Raw genomic sequence first — 20,185 nt, 5'->3', positions numbered from 1 at the left:
TGCCTTGCTCAAGGGTACCTCGGCAGTGCCCAGGCAAGTGAACCAGCACCTCTCCACCTCTCCACTTCGTCCATATTGGGACTCGAACCGGCGACCCTTCGGTTCCCAAGCCAAGTCCCTATGGACTGAGCTTCTGCCGCCGCCGCCCTTATTATTACAATTAATAAGTAGTTTTAGTTGTTTGATGTTTCTGAACTTTTCTTTTTTATAATTGATTTAAGTTGGGGATATATTTTTGCCAGTCATTTATTTAGTATATTTGGATTTTTTATTTTCTAGTTGTGGCTTCAAAACCATACAATGGGAAAAGGCGGGGCGAGGCTGTCCATTATAAAAACAGTCTATGATCACAGCAGGCATGTTGTCGAAAACAGCAAAGTCATGGTAACAAATCAGTAAAATTTGCACTTAAAGTCAAGTAGAAAAGAGCAAAGGCAAAAAATGTTAATAAAAATGGACTGAAATGAACAGTGACGGCCCTTTATGACCTAGAAAAGCAAACAAGATTGTTAGAGAAGGTATGGATCATTTCTGTTTTGTTATTTTAAAGCCTGAAATCACTGTGAGAGGGTAGGTGTCAGAAGAGGTGATTGACAGCATGTCAGGAAAAACCTTTTTTCTGCAGTAAATATTCTTAATGAGTGAAATAGTTGACTGTTAGTTGAAAGCAGGAGATAACATAATGTACAAATGCACAGGACAAAATAAGCAAGATCACTTAGTGCACAGGGGGGTGCCAAAGTCAAGACAAACAGAAAGTTCCTCACAGGAGCTTTAAGATAAGATAAGATAAGATAAGATAGTGGTTGTTGCAGCAACCCAGATATAAGTAGAATAAGTTTCAGTTAGTAAAATAAAATAAGTAGAAAGTAAAAAAAGATTAATAAAGATTGAATACAAATTTAGATATATACAAATGGTTTAAATAGCAGTAATTACAGGCAGTATTAAAAATGACTGAGTAGTGACAGGTTGACATGGTGTGATAGTGGTTTGGTTATGACAGATTAAGCAATATAATAAATAAATCTGGTCTATAATTAATAATTAGTTTTAGTTGTTTGATTTTTCTAAACTTTACTTTTTTATAATTAATTGAAGTTAGATTTTGGGGATATATTTCTGCCAGTCATTTCTTTAGTGTATTTAGATTTTTTGTATATTTAGTATTTCTCTTGTATGTCTAGTTTGTTTGGTGATTTGGTTAGACTGTTTGCACCTGAGGTTATTAAGCTAGGTAGGTGGCAGAAGGCCAGTATGCACCTGGATGGGTCTGTGTTTTTTTTTTTACCAGTGCAAGAGAGGCAGCAGGAGCCATGATGTTTTCTTTGTTCTTTGTTTGCTTGCTTGCCATCCACAAATAAACCATAAGAGATAATACATTTGTGCATGGACATTGGACTTCTTTAGCCTGCGTTCAATACATCCCCACAGTGCATCAGTGACCCTTTGATGGTTTTTCGTTGAAGTTTGAGTTTGATGTTTGGATTATTCACTCAGTTTTTGAAGTCCAATGGTCACTACAAAAGTCTTTGTCCTTTTCAGTTTCATATTTCAATCAGGTACTGTGCATTTAACCTTTCAAACTTATAATTTCAGACAATACTTCACCACTTTCACAAGAACAGTTGACTTAATACTCTCAAATGTATAATTCAGAATTAAGAGCTCTTTTTGTGTACATTTTTTTCACCCTATTTCCCAATGCTAACGTTGAACTTTGTTTGTTTTCTTAAGATGTCAGAGGACTTAATGTTAGACAATCACGACTCCTATCTCTAGAGCTGCAAAAGCACAAAACAAACAGAGGACTAGGTTTAAGGTACCTCATTAGCGTGGGCAATGGCAGCTTGGCATGTCTTGGCCTGGCCTATCACAGGGACCAGCCAATTGTTTTGTATTTTCAAGATTACAAAATAAAAAAAGAAGAAGAAAACCAGCATTTACTGTATATCTCAATGGAGTAAAAATTTGGTTGCATTTCCACTTTGGGCTCCTGTACACAGTATCACTTTGTTTCTCATTCATTTTTTCAAGTTCAACTCCTTCAAACAGGTTTTAGGAGTGAGTCATGTTTACAACCTGAGTGTGGGAGGCTTCGAATCAGGACTTGAAATTATAAAAGAAAAAAATTGAATGTAATCATGACCCAGCATTCACAGGATCTATTATCTTCTCATTGGGTGTGTATGCACTATTCATACTACCTACATTGGGTTAGAGGTCGTTGAACTTCGCTGACATCTGCCTGAAGTAGGGATGTGGTTGCCAGACAAAAGAGAGGAAATCTTGATTAAGCTCTTGTCAGGACTCTTTCAGAGGAATGAGAGCTGTTTGATTAAAGACACACACCAACCAGGAGTATGACATCCACCATTCATAACGCTGCAGCATTCAGAACATGCAGTATTCAAACATGTCGTTCCTTGGAGAAATCACAGTTTTGACATGATCCTCACACACTGTTATGCTGTTTGACCAAATTCAGTCAAATTAGATGGACAGATTCGGATAAGAAAAATGAGGAAGGACACAATTTGATGACATCCAAACAGATTTCCAATCATCACAAGAGCCTGTTTTATTTTGTACTTCTGAGGCCTATATGAAACAGATTGAAGGGGAATACACTTCAATTTCTTCAATTTAAAACTTGGATATATAAACAATTTCTGTGCTTAAATGTACAAAATAGACCTTTAATTTTAATTTTGCATTGCTTTTGCACCATCGGACTCTGCATAAGTATGTAGTTTAGTGTGCTTTCTCAACTTAAAATCAGGGGGCTGCAAAAACTAGAGCAGATTTAGTTTTTCTTCTTTTTTTTTTGTTCTTCTCTTTCGTTTCTTTTCTCTTGGTTTAGCAGAATAAATTTCATTTTTCAATTTATGAAAATCAATAAAAGCCTAATAAAGTTCACAGCAGAGAGGTCACTTGAGGTCTGTTTGTGCACATGCGCCTTAAGAGTTTATGACACCATTTTTCTTCAGATCAACGGTGAGACAGCACTCTACTATCGGATGAGATAATCAAACCTGAATGTTAGTAAAAAGCTGATAGAGAAAGTTTGTCTGGAAGTCAATTACCTTTAATTTTTACAACTACATCACAGTTAAGATACTGCCTGTAAAAATGAATCACCGTGACTCCTTCAAAGTGACTCACTTTTATTTAGTAGAGGAAAAGTGCACCTTGAATGATGTTTTAAGCATTATGAAAAATCTTTTTTATGTTTTTATTTGACTTTTCATGATGTGACTGATGTCTTTTTACTTGCATACTCAGGAGAAAGTTTGTTTACAGATTACATTTTCAGCTCTGTTGTCGTAAAGTGAGATTTTTGTGATTCTTACTTAGTATGTTAAATTAGAAGCTGACTAAAGAGCTATGAGATTACTATCTTGATACCAGTGAAATTCAGGGTATGCTCTGTTTAACTGTGCATACAAACACTAACCTGCTGTCCCAAATGTACTTAAAAAAGTTGGACAATATGCAAAAAAGTGCACATTTTCAAGAGTCTCTTTTGCAACCATGACAAGAAAGTCAAAGGTGCTGAAGTCTCAGGGACATAAAGGGACTCCTAATGTCCTGAGCATTTTTTCCTATTGGTAAACAAATACTTTAGTGATTAATGTAGTGAAACTAAATTATTTCATTGCTTTTGTCCATTGGATGGTGGCAATAGATCTCATTAAACCATGTAAAAATATTAACTGTACTTAAGCAATGTCAATAAATGACCAAAATAGCCACATTTATTTTAAGAAAGCCAACTACAATGTAAGTAAAATGAAAAATAATCTTGTATAAATGATGATAACACTGTTAAAGGACACCAAAATCCAACCACAACCTGTTTTATTCACTTATCGTGACCTATGGAAGGAAATGAAGAACCATGGCTCAGAGCAGCTTACACTTCATTTCTTTAATTTAAAAACAAACAATCCAACAAAAAAAAAAAAAAGACATGAGCATTCAAGGGATTCATATCCTGACCACCAGGAAAGCTCAGGCTGACCACTTCTGTCCCCAAGGTATATTTTTCTTCTTTTCTTTTTACAAAATAATTTATCACCATCACATCCCGACTCATTCAACCCTCAACATCTTTCATCTTTACAGCATTTCCTCAACTGAAGTGTTTACGGCGATCACACAACATACAAGGCAAGACTACGGTCCATGATACACATGTGGGGACACTGCAGCCTTTCTCAGTGTGTGTGTGTGTGTGTGTGTGTGTGTGTGTGTTTGATCTCAAGTCATGAGCACCCACTCCCGGCAGGTGATGCCAACACTTAACCCAGCTCCAGTTATTTTCCCGTCTATAATTCTGTTCAAGTATCAGAGAATCACAGTAGCTACAGTCGTTATTAACAAGACTGTCACAAAATCCAGCTATATTAACATCTTTGGTGTTGGTTATTGTGCTGTTTGTATTATTAATCTCATGGCACTTTGGTAAAAAAAAAAAAAAAACATCTGTGTTGTAAATTCATCTAAATAGCAGCATTGTTTGCCTTTTAAATATTCATAATTTGAGTTGTTAATGACAGTATATTTGTTACAGAAAAAAAAGATTGAAGTTAATACAACTGATTGGCCCCAAAAATAATCTTCTGTCTAAAACTGTTAAAACTGTTTGCTGCCATGTCCGCTTGTCTCTGTTAAAGACATTGCCTGACCTTAATGTCATTAATTATTACTGATCATTACAAAATAAATACAGAAAATACATTTAATAGCTTTTAAATTCTTCTTTAAAATTCTGGCCAAGGCTTCAATTTACTTCAATTTACTTCAAAAGAAAAAAATCTCTCAAGAACATGTTTCCAAATGTATTAACCACACATTTTATTCAGTTTTGCTCATCTAAAGAAAGTTAAAACATATTTTAGCCAAAAAAGGGGGACAATTTTAAGAGTTTGGCACCAAGATTTTTGCAACAGAGGAGCTGGAGACCTTTAGACATGTAAACTACACCAACTAACACCTTATGCTTTATATACTGACTGGTGCAGAAGATGCTGAACTGGCTCTGGACTCTCGTGTTTTCCGTGTGGGGATGGTGACGACGCAGCAAGAAATGCCGACTGTGGCTTCTGGCAACTCATCGTCCTCAGTCCATTCGTTGAGGTCGGGGTTGAACACCTGAATGCATTTCTTGTACTTCTTCTCGCCCTCGTTCCAGCCCCCGAGGAGGTACACCTTGTTGTTCAAAATGGAAATACCCGCTGTGCTCACTCCTGTGTGAAGAGGCGCGCTGTAGCTCCACTGCCCGTTGTGAGGGTTGTAAGACTCGACGGCGAGGACATCCACTCTCTCCCCACGACCTCCCAACTGACTTCCTCCAATGACGTAGGCCCGGTCGCCTACGGTGGCGGCGCAATGCCATCCACGAGGTGTGCTCAGGCTGCTCTTATCCTGCCAGGTGTCGGTGGATGGGTCGTACGAGCACACAGCCCTGGAGTAGGCGTTGTTGATGTAACCTCCTGATACGAGGATCTTCCCCTCAATGAGGGAGCTGCCGTGGCAGCAACGAGGGATCTCCATTGGAGCCTTCATCTGCCACTGGTTGGATGAGGGAACATAGCACTCCACTGAAGCCTGAACACCATCAGCGTTTCGCCCTCCGATGGCGAACAACAGGCCGTTGAAGGTGTTGAGGCTGAAGTGGGTGCGCCTCTGGATCATGTTGTTCAAGTGGTTCCAAGTGTTGAAGCGAGGATCGTATCTGAAGAAGGAAGAGATACAGTTACTTTTGAATTCTACATGAACAAAAATGACAGATTCCCACAAAGTGTAAAAAGGGACAATCAGTTCTTACCTGCAGAAGTTGCTGACAGCATGCTTAGCCTGGTTCCTTGCATCGTTCTGGTCCTCTCCACCTGCCACGTAAAGGAAGCCGTCCAAGACTGCGATGCACTGGTTGAAGCTCTTTGCTGGCATTTCTGTCAACTTGTTCCAAACGTTATCTGTATCTCTGTAGAGAACTTCTTTGCTGAGGGATTTCTCCGTCAAGGCAGGGCGTCCACCGACTGTAAGGATCACCTTGAGGCCACCACGTACCTTTGTTCTGCGTGACTGGAGGATGTTCTGTTGGTATGGCAGCAGGTGGTAATTCATGGCATCAACAAGGAGACGGTGGCACTCGGCGTCTTGCATCATTCTGGGTACACTCTGGACGTGATTCACCAGGTCTTGGGCGGAGATTGTACCGAAACGAATGAGGGTCAGGAGATCTGCGGCATACTTCAACCTCTTCTCGTCATAGTCCAACCACTTCATAGCAATTTGGAAGGCTGTGATTTCAGAGGGCAGCTGCAGGGAATCATCAGCAAGGAAGTCGCTGATCTGCTCGTAGGTAAGCTTCAGGAACTGCTCCATCTCGGAAAACTCGATGAAGTTCTCCCTCATGAACTTCTGAGTCGCCTCCTTGGTTTCTTTGAGGTCATAGGCATCAGCAATATTGGCCACGTACATGCAGTTCTCCACACTGAGCTCCTGCATTAGGAAATCGCTGCACATCTTCACCAAGGTGCTGATCTGCAGCAGTATGGCTGCAGCGATAGTGCTGCCAATGCTGTACAGCGACAGGGTCAGCTTTCCAGAGTAAGCATACGTGATCGCTGTGGCAAGACCGACAGGTGAGAGGTCGTTCAGGTCGATCTTCTGGAGGGACGAATCCTTCTTCAAGATGTTTCGGATGTACTCGCTGCAGGAGGCCATGACCACCTTGTGGACGTCGAAAGACTTTGACTTGGTGGCGACCGTCAGATCACAGAGGAAGCTCTCCTGTCTCATGTTGCTCAAACCCTCCAGCAGGTTTGGGGCATACACAGAATCATTGACTTCAGTGGAGATGCAGCTGAAGCCATTTCCTCCTTCTAACAGAGTGTTTAACCCATTGATCTTGTTGATGGGGCTGTCCCCCACCATGATGGTCATTTCATTTATGTCACCTTTGCTCTTCTTGGTCATCTTGTTCTTTTTGGGTGCCATGGCTGTAGCAGCGGTACACAGCCCAAACCTTCTGGAAATACAAATAAAACATGTCAGAAAAGAGTCATGAAACTGTAACACAATCTTTCAGTAGCATAATGTCAAATGTTTGTGTTTTTTTTTGTGTTTTTATTAAGCTTTAAATAGCATTTTATTTAATGTAGACAAATATGGAATAAAGTTATCACAGTTGAATTGATCCCAAAGGTTTCCAAAATGGACTGAGACAAATTGGAAAATCACAATCCTGACAAATCAAAATTTGACATTCCTTTTGGAAATCATGAACACCTCATCCCCCGCTCTTAAGAGGAGCGGGACCATCTGTCTTATAATCACCGCACAGTTCAACAGCCAGCATGTAAAATATACTATGGGGAGGTATACTTAAGCCCATGGTTTACACACTTGGGACCATTAATGTTGAAACATATACAGGTTTTGGACCAACATATGCTGCCATCCAGACAAGGCCTTGTTCAGGGAAGACTTTACATATTTCAGCAAGACAAAGCCAAACTACAATCTGAACATGTTACACCAGTATGGCTCTGTAGTAGAAGGGTCCAGGTGCTAGACTGGCCTTCCTGCAGTCCAGAATTTTAACCCATTGAAAACATTTTGTGTATCATGACACAAAAATAAGAAAAAGGAGACCCTGAACTGTTGAGCAGCTGAAATACTCTACAAGGGAGACAACGAGACAACAGTTCCCTTTCAGAACTCCAGAAACTCCTTGGTTCTAAAACTTTTTCTTTAAGGAGCAATCATTTTTTATAGTGTCAACATTTGATATGTTGTCCTTGCACCATTTTCAGTTAAATATAGGCTTTAAATGATCTTTAAACCATCAAATTCTGTTTATATACACATTTTACACATTGGTAATATACGTATCTGCCTTAAAAAAGATACATTTGTTATTGCAATGTCCAGTTTGTCTCTATTATAATGAAGGAATGAAGTTATATTGTACTGACCAGACTGATCAGGTCAAATTCCACATATCTGGACAGCTTGTTAGCTTATTTGTGACTTAGCTTTAAATACAGTTGAGTTGTACAATAGTGAACTACATCCAATTGGAACATATCATAGAACATTTTCATTTAAATGCTTGAGGATTGCAATTTCATTGATGCTCTGTTGTCCTAGTATCATGTTTGATATGCACTGTGTTCTTTTCTCAACACTTCGCAGTAATGAAAGTCCTTAAATTTACATGTTGGATGTAAATAGAAAAAATGTGTTGTACAATCTCAAGTTGGTGGATTTTTTTTCAGGCACAACCCGGAAACCGACACCTTTTGAAAACATGTATGCGGCCAGGTGATGCTGGGGGCCACAGAGTGCGTCAACAAGCCCCCTCTTTGCATCTGTCACATTTTATCAGCAGTATGTCCAGGAATAGCATCGCTGGACGGCTCTCCCATGACGTTCCTTTTATAGACTTTGAGACATGAGAACAGGCCTCATGTCCTCTGACTGTTTAAGTTCAAATCAGGGCAATTGATCTTTTTCATCTCTTTTCTTCAGCTATGCTCAGCCGTTTAAAGCCTTGCATGAACACATTTAAATGAACGTGATCCACGAGAAAGATGAGTTGAAAAAATTCCACCTCTCAAATAGTTTACTCACAGCACAATAAAACTTGAAGTACCCTGTCACTGTGGCCATGTGTCAAACTAATTACCCAAATGGTCTTCAGCTCCAGTCTGTTTGCCTCTTGAAGTCAGTGAAGTGTGTGAAAAATAAGCAAATTATCCTTCCCCAAACGACTGACTCTTGCAATAAAAGTGATGAAAGTACATTTATATTGCTATAATGTAAAATAAACATGCAATAGAAAGCTTCAATTACCTGATAAATGAAGTTGAGGCTGGGGAAGAAGGAACTTGTGCCTCCAGTTACTGGAGCCGGAGAGAGAGAGCAGCAGTCACCCCGCTGAAAGAGACATGTGGTTAACTCCTCCTCTCTAGAAGCGAGTGCCAATCAAGTATTGTGAAATGCATATGGCCGAGGGCAGGGACAATGCACCCCCCTCAACATGCTGTATGTCCCCTAGTAGCCCCAATCAGTGCATGTCAACATTCACAGGGGACTTGGCCTACATCCTCAATGGGAAGAGTTAATTTTTCCTATTGATCTGATACATTTCTTTTGCTCTCAGTGGTGCACAGAGCATCTTTTTGATTAGATAGGTCCTACAATTAAAGGGAAAAAAGCCTATATTTATAGATGGATATAACCTTACACACCATATATGTATGCTCAAGATTCAAAATTATTTTTTTCACAAAAAAAGATGAGTTGCTGCTGTCCCAGCCAGCATCAGTGCGACAGAAAGATGGCAAAATATCTCATTATCTAGAACAACATCTCGAAACAACCCAACTAAAATCGCTAAAAATACTTGAAACAAGCACATTAAAATAATGTGGCCACCACTGATTCTGCTGACTGTCTTGACTTTCCTATTGAGCTGATGCTTTTGCATTACTTTGCAGTTGTCAAACCAGGAAGTGATTGCATATGTCAGAATGCTCTCAATGGTGCTACTGTACAAAGTGTTGAGGGCTGGAATGAGGACTTGCTCTCTCTAGTTTCTAGAGGGGATGGAGCCGCTGTTGAACCTTTTTTTATTATGGCTGAGGTGTTCACTGTGGGGGTCAGGTCATCTGCCAGTTGCACACCCAGGAACTTGATGCTGCTGACCACTTCCACATTAGCACCACCGATCATTAGGGGCATATGATGGATCCAGCCAGACGACCTGAAATCTATCACCATTTCTTTGATTCTTTCCATGTTGAGATCAAGATTAGGAAAGTCCTTTACCTCTATGCATACCATAAGATTGAATGATTGATGATTTAAAAAAAATATATGATGTAATTGCACTGAAATAAGATAGCACTTAATTTCGTTGTACTTGTGACAATGACAACAAAGATATTCTATTTTATTCTATTTTGCAAAAATGCAGACTCCTGTAGTGTCTCTGAACCAGATATATGAAAGGTTAATCCTACAGTTGCAGAGTGTAATTGTGACTTTGCCATCAATTTCCAGTTCATATTATATTCCATGGTGGTTAATGTATTGGTTTATACGATTTGAAAGATACATTCAGAGGCCTATATCCTATGTTTTAAAATAAAATCATCAAAACAGTAGGAGTAGAAAGAGTCATGATGCCATAAATCATACCTTAATTTGGGTACACTCTACAAAAGCAGCAGCATACCACATGTTTTACCAATTCAGAGGATGAGAAATGTCTATTTTAGTCCCCCTATATTTTCATTCAAAGGCCTTTAACTCCTAAAGAAAGACTTAAAGGAACAGGTAACTTTAGAAAAGTGTCATAATTTCTTTTACTACCTTTTACTTTTATTTCTACGAAAAAACCCTGTTTAAAATAACTTGAATTGTTACATAATTAAGTAATCTCTGCACCCCGCATAGTTTCTTTCATGACTTCCGCCCATTATATCAGTGTCATCAATGGACGCGCGCTGCCGGTGTGTGCGGATGGTTGCACGTGAGGCACCGTGATGGCCAGCAGCTCTGATGTGGTGAAGAAAATCATGCGCTTCAAACTTCAGCTCACAGACTCAGCAGAGTCAGCCACGGTAGATACAACCTTTATCATGATACAAGTGCGCACAATAAACAGACCAGGACACAAGTCAGGGGATTGTGCGTAATCTATGTGCGTAATATACTTTACTGTTTCTTTAATTACTAGTAGTTCATGGATTTAACAACAAGTTGCTCTAGAAACGTCGATGTGATGTCATAGCCTGAAACTTTTGGGTGAATTAAGTTGAATTGCCATGCTCGTGTGCTTTTCAAGTTTCTCCTGACACAGAGCTCCTTTTGATGAAGTGTGCACAGGAGCAGATTGGGGGCTGTCTCAGTCAGACATGTGCTCAGCTCCCACACATTTGCAGCACTTTACTGCGGGGTCAGTCTGTTTTAAAGGGAGGTGGCTTTGCTGCTAAAATTGGCAACTCCTCCAGTTGTTCAACTTATGGCTGCTGTCCATCAACCCTGGAGGTTGGGGAGCTCTGCAGGCTGGTTTCAGTCACACTTAACATGAACACTGATTAGTAAACTTGCATATTTTAGGCTCCCCTGTTGAATTTAAGTACATTAAAGTTGAAACCAAGTTGAATGCAAGTTGAAAATAACCTATCTGGTTATATAGTGTGGTTTTAGATGCCAGCAGTAGCATTATCCATTTATAGTGTGCAGTAAAATGAGCAGCCTTAGGGGGTGTGTAGTTCCCATACATAGCTTCTGCTCCAAATGCACAATCAGCAACTGTTAGATCCAAAACCCCAACACTACCATATATGGCATGTTGAGTTTTCTTCACTTTAATTAACTTCTTTTTGTTTCATTTTGTCTTAAAAAATAAATAAAACTCAATTCAAGCACTCTAACAGACATATGTTGTCTCTTTCTCTCTTCTCAGGTTGTAAAGATTTTGCAGAAACTCAAGGATCTGGATGTCACTTTAGACATTCTTGCTGTGAGTCAATTTGACAAGATCATGTTTTTGTTTGTACATTTGCAAGATCATTTTTTGATCATTTAAAATTTCTCATGTCTTCAAATGAATCAGGAAACTGGAATTGGCAAAATAGTGAACGCATTACGTCGACATGAAAAGGCTGGAGAATTTGCAAAGTCGCTTGTTAGGGGGTGGAAAAGATTGGTCCCCAAAGAGTCCACAAGGTGAACTGTATTGAACTGTTTGGTTTTAATGAACTGTATGCTTCATTTTATGTTTGATTGTGCTAACAGTGTTGTGTTTGTGTTTGAATGCAGTCACACAGAAGGTGCTGAGGTGTCAGAGAGTTTATCTGCTAAAGACAAACTGGACCAACACCGTCCTAAAAAACGGATGTCTGACAGAGGATTTAAACAATAACTGCTTAACATCGCACAGTAAGAGTCACGAATCCTCAGATGAGGCTGACTTTAAAAGAAAGAGTTTCAGGGAAACAGATTCAGAGAAACAATGTGAGGATCAGAAAACACATAACGACACTAAAGGTCAAAAAGGAAATCAGAGTTTCTCTCAGACTGAATTCATGGGAGAGAAAATTGAATTTCAAGAGGACAAAATGGATGATTCAGTGGTTTCCAAGAAAAAGAAAGATAAACAGAGTGATAGAAAATCAGGATGTAGTGATACTTTGTCTGGAAACAAAAGCTCAGATGACAGTAATCAGAAATCAGGGACTTGTTCGAAAGAAAAAAACCAAAGCAGATCAGAAAATGAAATATTTAAGTCAGAGAAAGAGTCGAGTAAGAAATCAAAGACATCAGATGAAAAGAAAAACAAAAGCAAAGAGTCTTCATCATGTAACCTTAACGACAAATACTCAAAAACCTTACAGGAGGCCAATGTCAGAGATTACAAGTCCTCAGAAATATATCAGGATTCACAGGAGAAACCCAAAACCAAGAAAAGGAAAGAAAAACGTTCCAGTCTAAAAAATGAACAAGAGTCTGAAAATACTGAGCACAAAAACAAAAAAATAAAGCGCAAAGAAAAGGAAAGAGACCCTGAAGAGCCCTCCATGTCTTTTGAATCCTGCCTGAACTATGACGTGAGTGTTCGCAAGAGGAAAGAAAAATCTGCTGTAAAGAAAGCGCCGAAAAAAATCAGGACCGCAGTGAAAGAATATACAGAGTATACTGAGATGAAGATGGACGAGTCTGACACATATGCTGATTCACCAAAACCGGTATATATTTCACGATAATCAAATTCAAATTCAGTGTGCACATATTGATTTGTTAACACTGACCTGTAATGTGCCATATTTTAGATGTTTAAGGACTCTATCATGGCCCTGATGAACATTCCTTTACCTGCATCTCTACCTGAGTGTGACAAACCTTCCTGTGTGGAGTATTTTGAGAGAAAAGGTGCTTCACATATCTGAACAAATGCTGCTTCATTTTAAGTATTGTTCATTTTTCACTCTTGATGCTCCATTTCTGTGTATAAAGTTGAGAGGGAGCCTGACTTCTGTGACGAGGAGTCTGCAACCTTCACTGGTCAACGGTGTTACAAGAAGATGCAAGTGTACTCTGGTAACAAGGCTGTTTCCCTGCCAACCATGATGAGCCTGCACCAGCAGTGTATCCGTGTGCTCCAGAACAATATCAACCGTGAGTGAAGCTCAAAGATTTCTTGCTGTTGTGTTGTTAGATTTATATTCAGGCGCTGAAATCTCTTCTCAGTGCTGTATGAAACCGGCGGAGTCCCGTTTGAAATCCTGGAGCCGGTGCTGGAGAGGTGCACGCCTGAACAGCTGCTACGCATTGAAGAATGCAACCCAGTAAGGATGTCAGTATGAATACATTCAGTGCAGACACACACCAGGGACCACTTTATTAGGTTCACCTGCTGAGAAATGAGTAGCACTCCTACTTGTCTCTGGAGCAGCTGAAAATCATTGATTTAACAAAGAGCCCAAATGAGTGTCACTTTATGAAGAACTTTAAGGGTTAGTTTCTGTAACAGGGAACATCATCATGCTGTAGAAGTCCTGTGAGGAGTTTAAAGTGCTTTTATCAAACAGACAGAAATTCAGCTGATCCCTCTACACCAGTGATTTTCAACCACTGTGCCGTGGAACACTAGTGTGCCGTGACAGATCGTCAGGTGTGCCGTGGGACATTTTCAATTTAACTTAATTAGTCCAAAAAAGTATTATTCATATACTGCAAATAATTTGTCATGTAGTGCGTCTCTGCCTGAAGTGGAGTGACTGGCGGAGTAATTCAGTACTCGAACATGTACTGACCTGCGCTACCCACCCACTAGGTGGCAATAAAGCACACTAATGACCTTGTTAATTTAAGACAATAGAACTAATGATGCGTGTGAGAGGTGTATGTGAAAAGAGGTAGGCGTACAACAGCAATGGATACATATTCAAAAAGGAAAACTCCAAGCTGGGCCCTGGACTAAATTCTAAGAGTGTAATATGGGGGGTGGAAAGGCAACTTTTATGAGAAAAACTACAACGTCTGCGAGAGCTCTCAAAGCTAGCAACTCAGTAGCTGATCTCGTAGCCAAATAAAAAAAAGCCCCACACTGTGGCAGAGACATTAATACTACCTGCAAAAGCCAGTGTAAATGAGATGCTTTGACCCGACACAGTTAAAGAAGTAGCCAAAGATCCTCCCTCAGATAAACAGATTCATAAATTGAGAGGCTAAATGTGTCATTTTTTAGCACTTTTGGTTGGTGGTGTGACTCCGGATTTTTTTAATGTAAGAAATATGCCTTGGCTCAAAAAAGGTTGAAAAACACTGCTCTACACGACCTACAAAAGCAAACAAAACCATCAGCACAAAGAGTTTGTCTTTCAGTAGAGTTATTTTAAATGCCTGAACCTGCTGCCACAGGATGGGTGTCAGACATATTTGAAAAATGATATTTTCTCTGGCAGAGATTCTCAGTGAGTGCCGCCTTTTGACTATTAAATATCAGTAGGATACGATTTTTCCAGATGAGAGGTACCGCTTTGTCTGAAACTTTAAAGCTGGGGTTGGTGGTCAGATTTAAAAACACTTTTTGTTATACTGGTTAAAAGGATCTTTATGTCCCGATGGCAATCAATACATAATGTGTTCTTAAAAAAGAGCAAAAAAAAAGCTGCTATCTACAGCCAGAGTAAACCTGGGAAAACACCAACCAATCCCTGCCATCAGGAGCCAAATTATGAAACCAATCAAATCCTGTCCTGCCGTTCTGCCCGCCTCCTGCGCGTACACTTCATGTTTGTTTGTGTTTTTAACTTTCACTATGAGAATGTTTTGGTGTTTTCTTACCGCTGAGTGAGACATGAGTTGATGTAGTGCAAAACACAAAGATGTGCTGAGGACCGGTTTTTAAATCAGTCACCATCCTATGGTTGCGAATCAGATGCGCTAGTACATGTGAGCAGGGGTGTCATTTTTGGAGGAGCCCCAAGGGGAGGAGGGGGAGGGGTTAGACGGAGTCCTGAGGAAATGCTAGATTTAAATTCATGCTAGTTTTCCGTGACCACCAACCCTAGCTTTAAGTCTTCATTTACCTGAAGTTGGACTGGAGCCTTCAAATAATGCTAAATGATTACACTGGATTGTAAATCATGAAGTCTTGCAAAAGTATTCAATCCCCTTATATTTTCCTGTATGTTGTGATATTTGTCATGTTAAATCTACATATTAAGATAAGATATTACTTTATTGAAATGTATTTTATTAGGATTGAATGTTTATTAGTTTTAGTTGATTTTATTTAACAGGGACAGTTTGCAACAACATTAATCATTTAGCCGAAGACAAATGAAAAGATGGTTGCACCAAATTTAGTAAGCAGCTAATTTCCATCTCACATGAAATGATGCAAGACAAACTATGAAGGCCTCATAAAGTAGAGGGTTTTGTAAATCACAAACATACCTTAGTTCACTATTTTCATGTGAGAGGTTGATGTTGCATCATAGCCGTGTTGCTATGATAAGTAAAATCTCCTGCCCTGAAAAGAGATTTAATATTTTAACTTGCACTCCAGGTTATAACACCGAAAAAATCTGATTAAATCCAGCATGAGCTGTGATTAGAGGAAAACTATAGAAGAGTAGATGGGAGGGATTTGTTGTCATTCATTTGTGAAGGAAGCGATATGGTGATTACATTTAAAGGGTGTAGTTTTATGTGAAGTATGATGATAATTAGAAAATCTTATTATGCATGGCACTTTAATGATCCTAAGTAATTATGTTTAAGTCTGCTTGGCTTATGGCTGTAGGATGAACATGAAAATAGCATTATATATCAGTCATCAGTTACCCAGGGCAGCTCACTTTCTGCTTCTTAGCTGACAGAAGTAAAAGCCATCATGCAGCTGAATCTCATCCAAACAAGTTTCATCAGGTTGTATGATCAATGATGTCCTCAGCCAGCACTGACCTGTTTATTTCCTTTTAGTTCTGACCTCTTTAGGATAAACTAGACTTTGTAGAGCTTGCATAAAGATTTGAAAAAGACTGGCCTCAGCCTTTTAGATCCTTGCTAATTTGTTTGTTTTCACAGATCTACATGGGACTAACAGACCACCTGTGGGGGAGACATTGTAAGAGGGACTTCAAAGACTCCAAACTTCAGGAGTACGAATCCTGGAAAGAGATGTACGTGAGGCTGTCTGAGGAGAGGGAGAGGAAACTCCAAAGACTGACAAAAAGCATTGTTTCTTCACATTCAGGCAAACCCAAAGGTGAGTACAAGGAAATGAACATGACTGGGAAACTTTAAGATTTGTCCTTTTGTGTTTAATGCTGTCAAAATAATACTAATTATAAGTCTTGTGTCCTCAAATTATCCTCAATCTGTTATAATGTGTTCCTCAGGTACAGAGGCTTTAGTCCTCAAAGTGGGCAGCCAGGATTTAATTCCAACCTGAGGCCTTTAGCTGCATGTCATTCCCCAAAAAGGAATAACATAAAAGCCCCATGACATGTTGTTGTTTACGCTGTGTAGACTGCAGAGCATAAGTGTTTGCTCTTATGACACTGCAAACTGTTTGTAGGTCGGCAGGTGAAGATGGCATTTATTCACACTGTTGCAAAGCCACCGAGAGATGTGCGAATTCAGCAGGAAATACATGGAACTGCAGTTCAGCAGCCTCAGCAGCCCAGGTGCAGGTGAGTTCAGAATCTGAAACACAGAGACAGAAATACACAGGTTCTTTAATGAGCTTGTGATTATTTATCATAACAATCAGTTTATTAATATAATTTGGTGTGGCATTGTTTTCCAAATCCTAGAATGCATAGATTTTAGATTTAGAAAACTTTAATGTCCTCAAAGCACAGCACAGACATTAATATCACATCAGACCCACACGACAAAGATCCAAGTAACCCATAGTAGCTGTTATCATCACTGCAATTAGACCACATCAACACACATGACAATATTCACAGTGCACTCTGTCTGATGCATGTCAACAATCATAGACCAACAACCCAAATAATAAAATGATACTTGGTGTACTGTTCATACCCTCGTACCAATAGTAGACAACCTTAGTCCCTGTATTTCTACTGACTCATGGTAGCTAATGTATCCTATTTAATTGAGTTATTGCCATGGGGATGAATGCATTTTTTTTGCACGTTTGGTTCTGATTTTGGTGTATCAATAAATATCATAAATAAGGGAAAGAGAACTTGAGTGTTTGTACCATTACTTTTGAAAAGTATGATAGGATTTTTAAACTTTATTGACAAATTGCAACTTATAACAGGTCACGCATTCAAACAGTAAGAGCTAAGCTTGAGGTAGCCCGCAGATTGAAACACAGAAACAAAATTTATTACAGGATGAAAAATGTCAACAAGGTGAGGATACACCTTGTAACATTGTATATATCTAAATTGTATTCTAGCTTTATTTATCTATTTTATTTTACTTATTTTTATTTTATTTTATTTATTTTATTTTATTATTTTATTTTTTTATTATTTATTTTTTTATTTATTTTATGTTATTTTGTTTCATTTTTTGTTTTATTTTTTACTTTTTTTTTTTTTATCTTATTTGTACTTATTGTACTTATTTTGTACTTATTGAAACTTCTTTCTTGATTGTACTTATGTCTGGGTTGCTGTAACAACTGAATTTCCCCCCCGGGGGATCAATAAAGTAATATCTTATCTTATCTTATCTTATCTTATACAGGATACAATATCCCAAATTAAATTCTTCACAGGTGGCTGTAGTAATCAAAGCTTCACAGTAGATACAGTAACACATGACCCTTGTTAAAAAACAACACACAAGTAGTTTAAATTGTCAACACATGTCTTCAAAAACTATTATTGACACATGAAACACATGTTCACGTACACAGAGGCAGATTGTGTGTTTTAACCTTCAAAGCCTTGTGCTTGCTCTCCTCCTCTTAACAACAAACCAATCACTCAACACGATCAGCTAACAGAGTTATAAAACCTCCGACGCTCATGTGATAGCTGTGGCTGACATGCTTTTTGGTTGAGCTTAGCCAAACGCAGGAATTGGAGCAATGTGCTGGATAAACTGGTTTCACTCTGGTTAGTAAAGCCTGGGGCCCTTGTTGTCAACCGTCACAACATGGGATGTTTTTCTCACCAGCTGTGGGATCATTCCAACATTTGGAGGCTCATTTTGTCATTTTCTGTGCATTGTGTTTGTCTGATAATTAACATCGTTTTGTTATTTCTTTACCAAACAGTGTAAAGGCTCAGGACAACAGAGTGAGGGCGAGTTGTGAGGAGCCCAGTAGGTCCAGCAGCAGCAGTTCAGGAGGCGGAAATTCACAAGACCCTCGCAAAAAATCAAGTGAGCTGACAAATTCAGAGCGTTAAGATTTGTACATGTGCATGTAAAAGCATGCTCAAACTGTTCCCATGTGCTATTTCTAATTTCTTCACACAGCCATTCCATTCAAATCAGGCTTTGACAGCTTTACATATAAATTATTGTAATGTAACTGTATTTTTCTTTCTACAGAGGTTGCTCCAATGATGGCAAAGTCCTTAAAGGCCTTTAAGAAGCAGATGGGACGCAGATAAACACTCTTATATTCTGATCTTCATATTTACAGTGTGTGGATGTGGTGAAAGTGCACTTAATCATTCATTAACTTTGGACGAGAGAAGGCCTGTTACACTGGCCTTTGATTATTCTGTGTTTGTCTAAGCGTTTTCAGGAATTAGCCTTATTTCTCTATAACTGTGAACTTTCTTCACTATTAAACGAACAATGAAATGAGCAAATGTGAATTCAGACTTTGTTTGTTTGAGTTAAACAGGTATGGTGTGTGGGTTATTTAGTGGGAGTTGGCTCCCTCCAGTGGATGTAGAGAGAAGTGTGATGTATTTCTGCCTCTACAAAATCAACTTAAAAACACTTTACATTGTGCAAAACTCTTATTTTGATACATATGAATATTTTTTATTTTAGTTTAATATCTCAACTCTTTTGGCACTGAACTGAACAGAATACTTAAGTGTACTCGTGTGAGATTATAATGATACAACAACATTTGATACTCAATATTCAATACATTAGATTAATTCCTGGTGGTATATTGCTTTATTATATTCAGCAGAAGTAGATCATTTTAATAGGTTAGTAACTGTACTTTCAGTTGAAGCAGTTTTAGTAAACTTATTTAATTTAAATCTATAAAAAAAATGTTTAGTTTTGTTCTGTTTTGTAGTATTTTGCCAAAAAAAAGCTCAATATAATGAAAATGAAAGCAATTCCTTGTCTACTCTCACCATGTCATCGTCTCTTGTGGAGGGAGACATCTGTCTGCCACTTCTCAAACACCCTTCCTGTCTATTTTAGTTTTTTTTCTGGATGCATTTTAACAACTGCATGAGATGTAAAGGAGGAAGAATCTGAGACTGCTGCAGCCTTCAGCACCACCTGTGGAGATGTGCCAAAACTGCATCATTAATCTACCCTCATGTTTAATTCATGACTTTGAAGCTGTTTCTCACGGGGCTTGTGAAAGTGACTTAATGCTCGTAACTTTTAAAATGTTCCCTTGTTGGATGTTCATCTCTTGCCGTGTTGCACAGAGTAAGAGAGAGATCTAAAAAGAAGCAAGTTTGTTCTCTCAGGTATTTGTTGTGGGTGACAAACGGGCCAATTAATTCCAAGTCTTTGTGCAACACAAGAAAACAGTGGCGCCTCTCACTATGCAGCGTCAGTGCACATTAAGATAAAAGCAGTTATAGAAATAGGATACATAAGACAAAAATAGAAATTAGAATAGATTATGTATCAATTAATGTCTATAGTTTTTTAATAAATGGCATAAAGGCATGAATAAAGGGGTATAAAAATAGCAACAACTTACACACAGTGCAAAGTACAGAGATCTAGCTTATTGACCTGAGAGAAGGCTTACGCGGTGCAAAGTCTGCCCGTGCAAGTATGATTAATTCAGCTTGTCAGTGATTGTCTGTGCATTAGGTGACGCTGGTGTGTGAGTGTGTGAGATGAAGGCGGTTTAAAGGCTGTGGGGGATTTGTTGAGCAGTGTGACTGCTTGGGGGGAAACACTGTTTATCATCCTGGAGCGCTTTGCTCTTATGGACTTG

The 20,185-nt window shown here is 38.9% G+C and overlaps 2 protein-coding genes across 3 annotated transcripts; one reads left to right on the top strand and one right to left on the bottom strand.

Moving 5' to 3' along the window:
- Positions 1–4,835: 4,835 nt before the first annotated feature.
- klhl31 (kelch-like family member 31) lies at positions 4,836–10,672 on the bottom strand. 2 transcript variants are annotated; one of them, XM_034682734.1, is made up of 4 exons: positions 10,219–10,672; positions 8,869–8,952; positions 5,834–7,036; positions 4,836–5,740 (listed from the first exon to the last, which is right to left on the bottom strand). In XM_034682734.1, exons 3-4 carry the CDS (start codon positions 7,006–7,008, stop codon positions 5,008–5,010), a joined length of 1,908 nt encoding a protein of 635 aa, XP_034538625.1. In that variant the 5' UTR covers positions 7,009–7,036; positions 8,869–8,952; positions 10,219–10,672; the 3' UTR covers positions 4,836–5,007. The 2 variants fall into 2 exon arrangements, with proteins under 2 accessions (XP_034538625.1, XP_034538623.1); XM_034682732.1 differs by having other exon boundaries at positions 5,834–7,039; positions 10,219–10,671.
- eloal (elongin A, like) lies at positions 10,505–18,854 on the top strand. Its single transcript, XM_034682731.1, is given in 12 exon segments — positions 10,505–10,643; positions 11,492–11,548; positions 11,642–11,754; positions 11,848–11,914; positions 11,916–12,773; positions 12,858–12,957; positions 13,042–13,203; positions 13,276–13,373; positions 16,123–16,303; positions 16,616–16,730; positions 18,305–18,411; positions 18,583–18,854. Coding segments are annotated over 12 exon segments (1,998 nt in total). The 5' UTR covers positions 10,505–10,565; the 3' UTR covers positions 18,645–18,854.
- Positions 18,855–20,185: the final 1,331 nt, after the last annotated feature.

Source organism: Notolabrus celidotus, chromosome 4, assembly GCF_009762535.1.
Source record: "Notolabrus celidotus isolate fNotCel1 chromosome 4, fNotCel1.pri, whole genome shotgun sequence".
NCBI lineage: Eukaryota > Metazoa > Chordata > Actinopteri > Labriformes > Labridae > Notolabrus > Notolabrus celidotus.
Note: the sequence above shows the minus strand (reverse complement) of the source record. Positions and strands in the feature narration are given on the sequence as shown.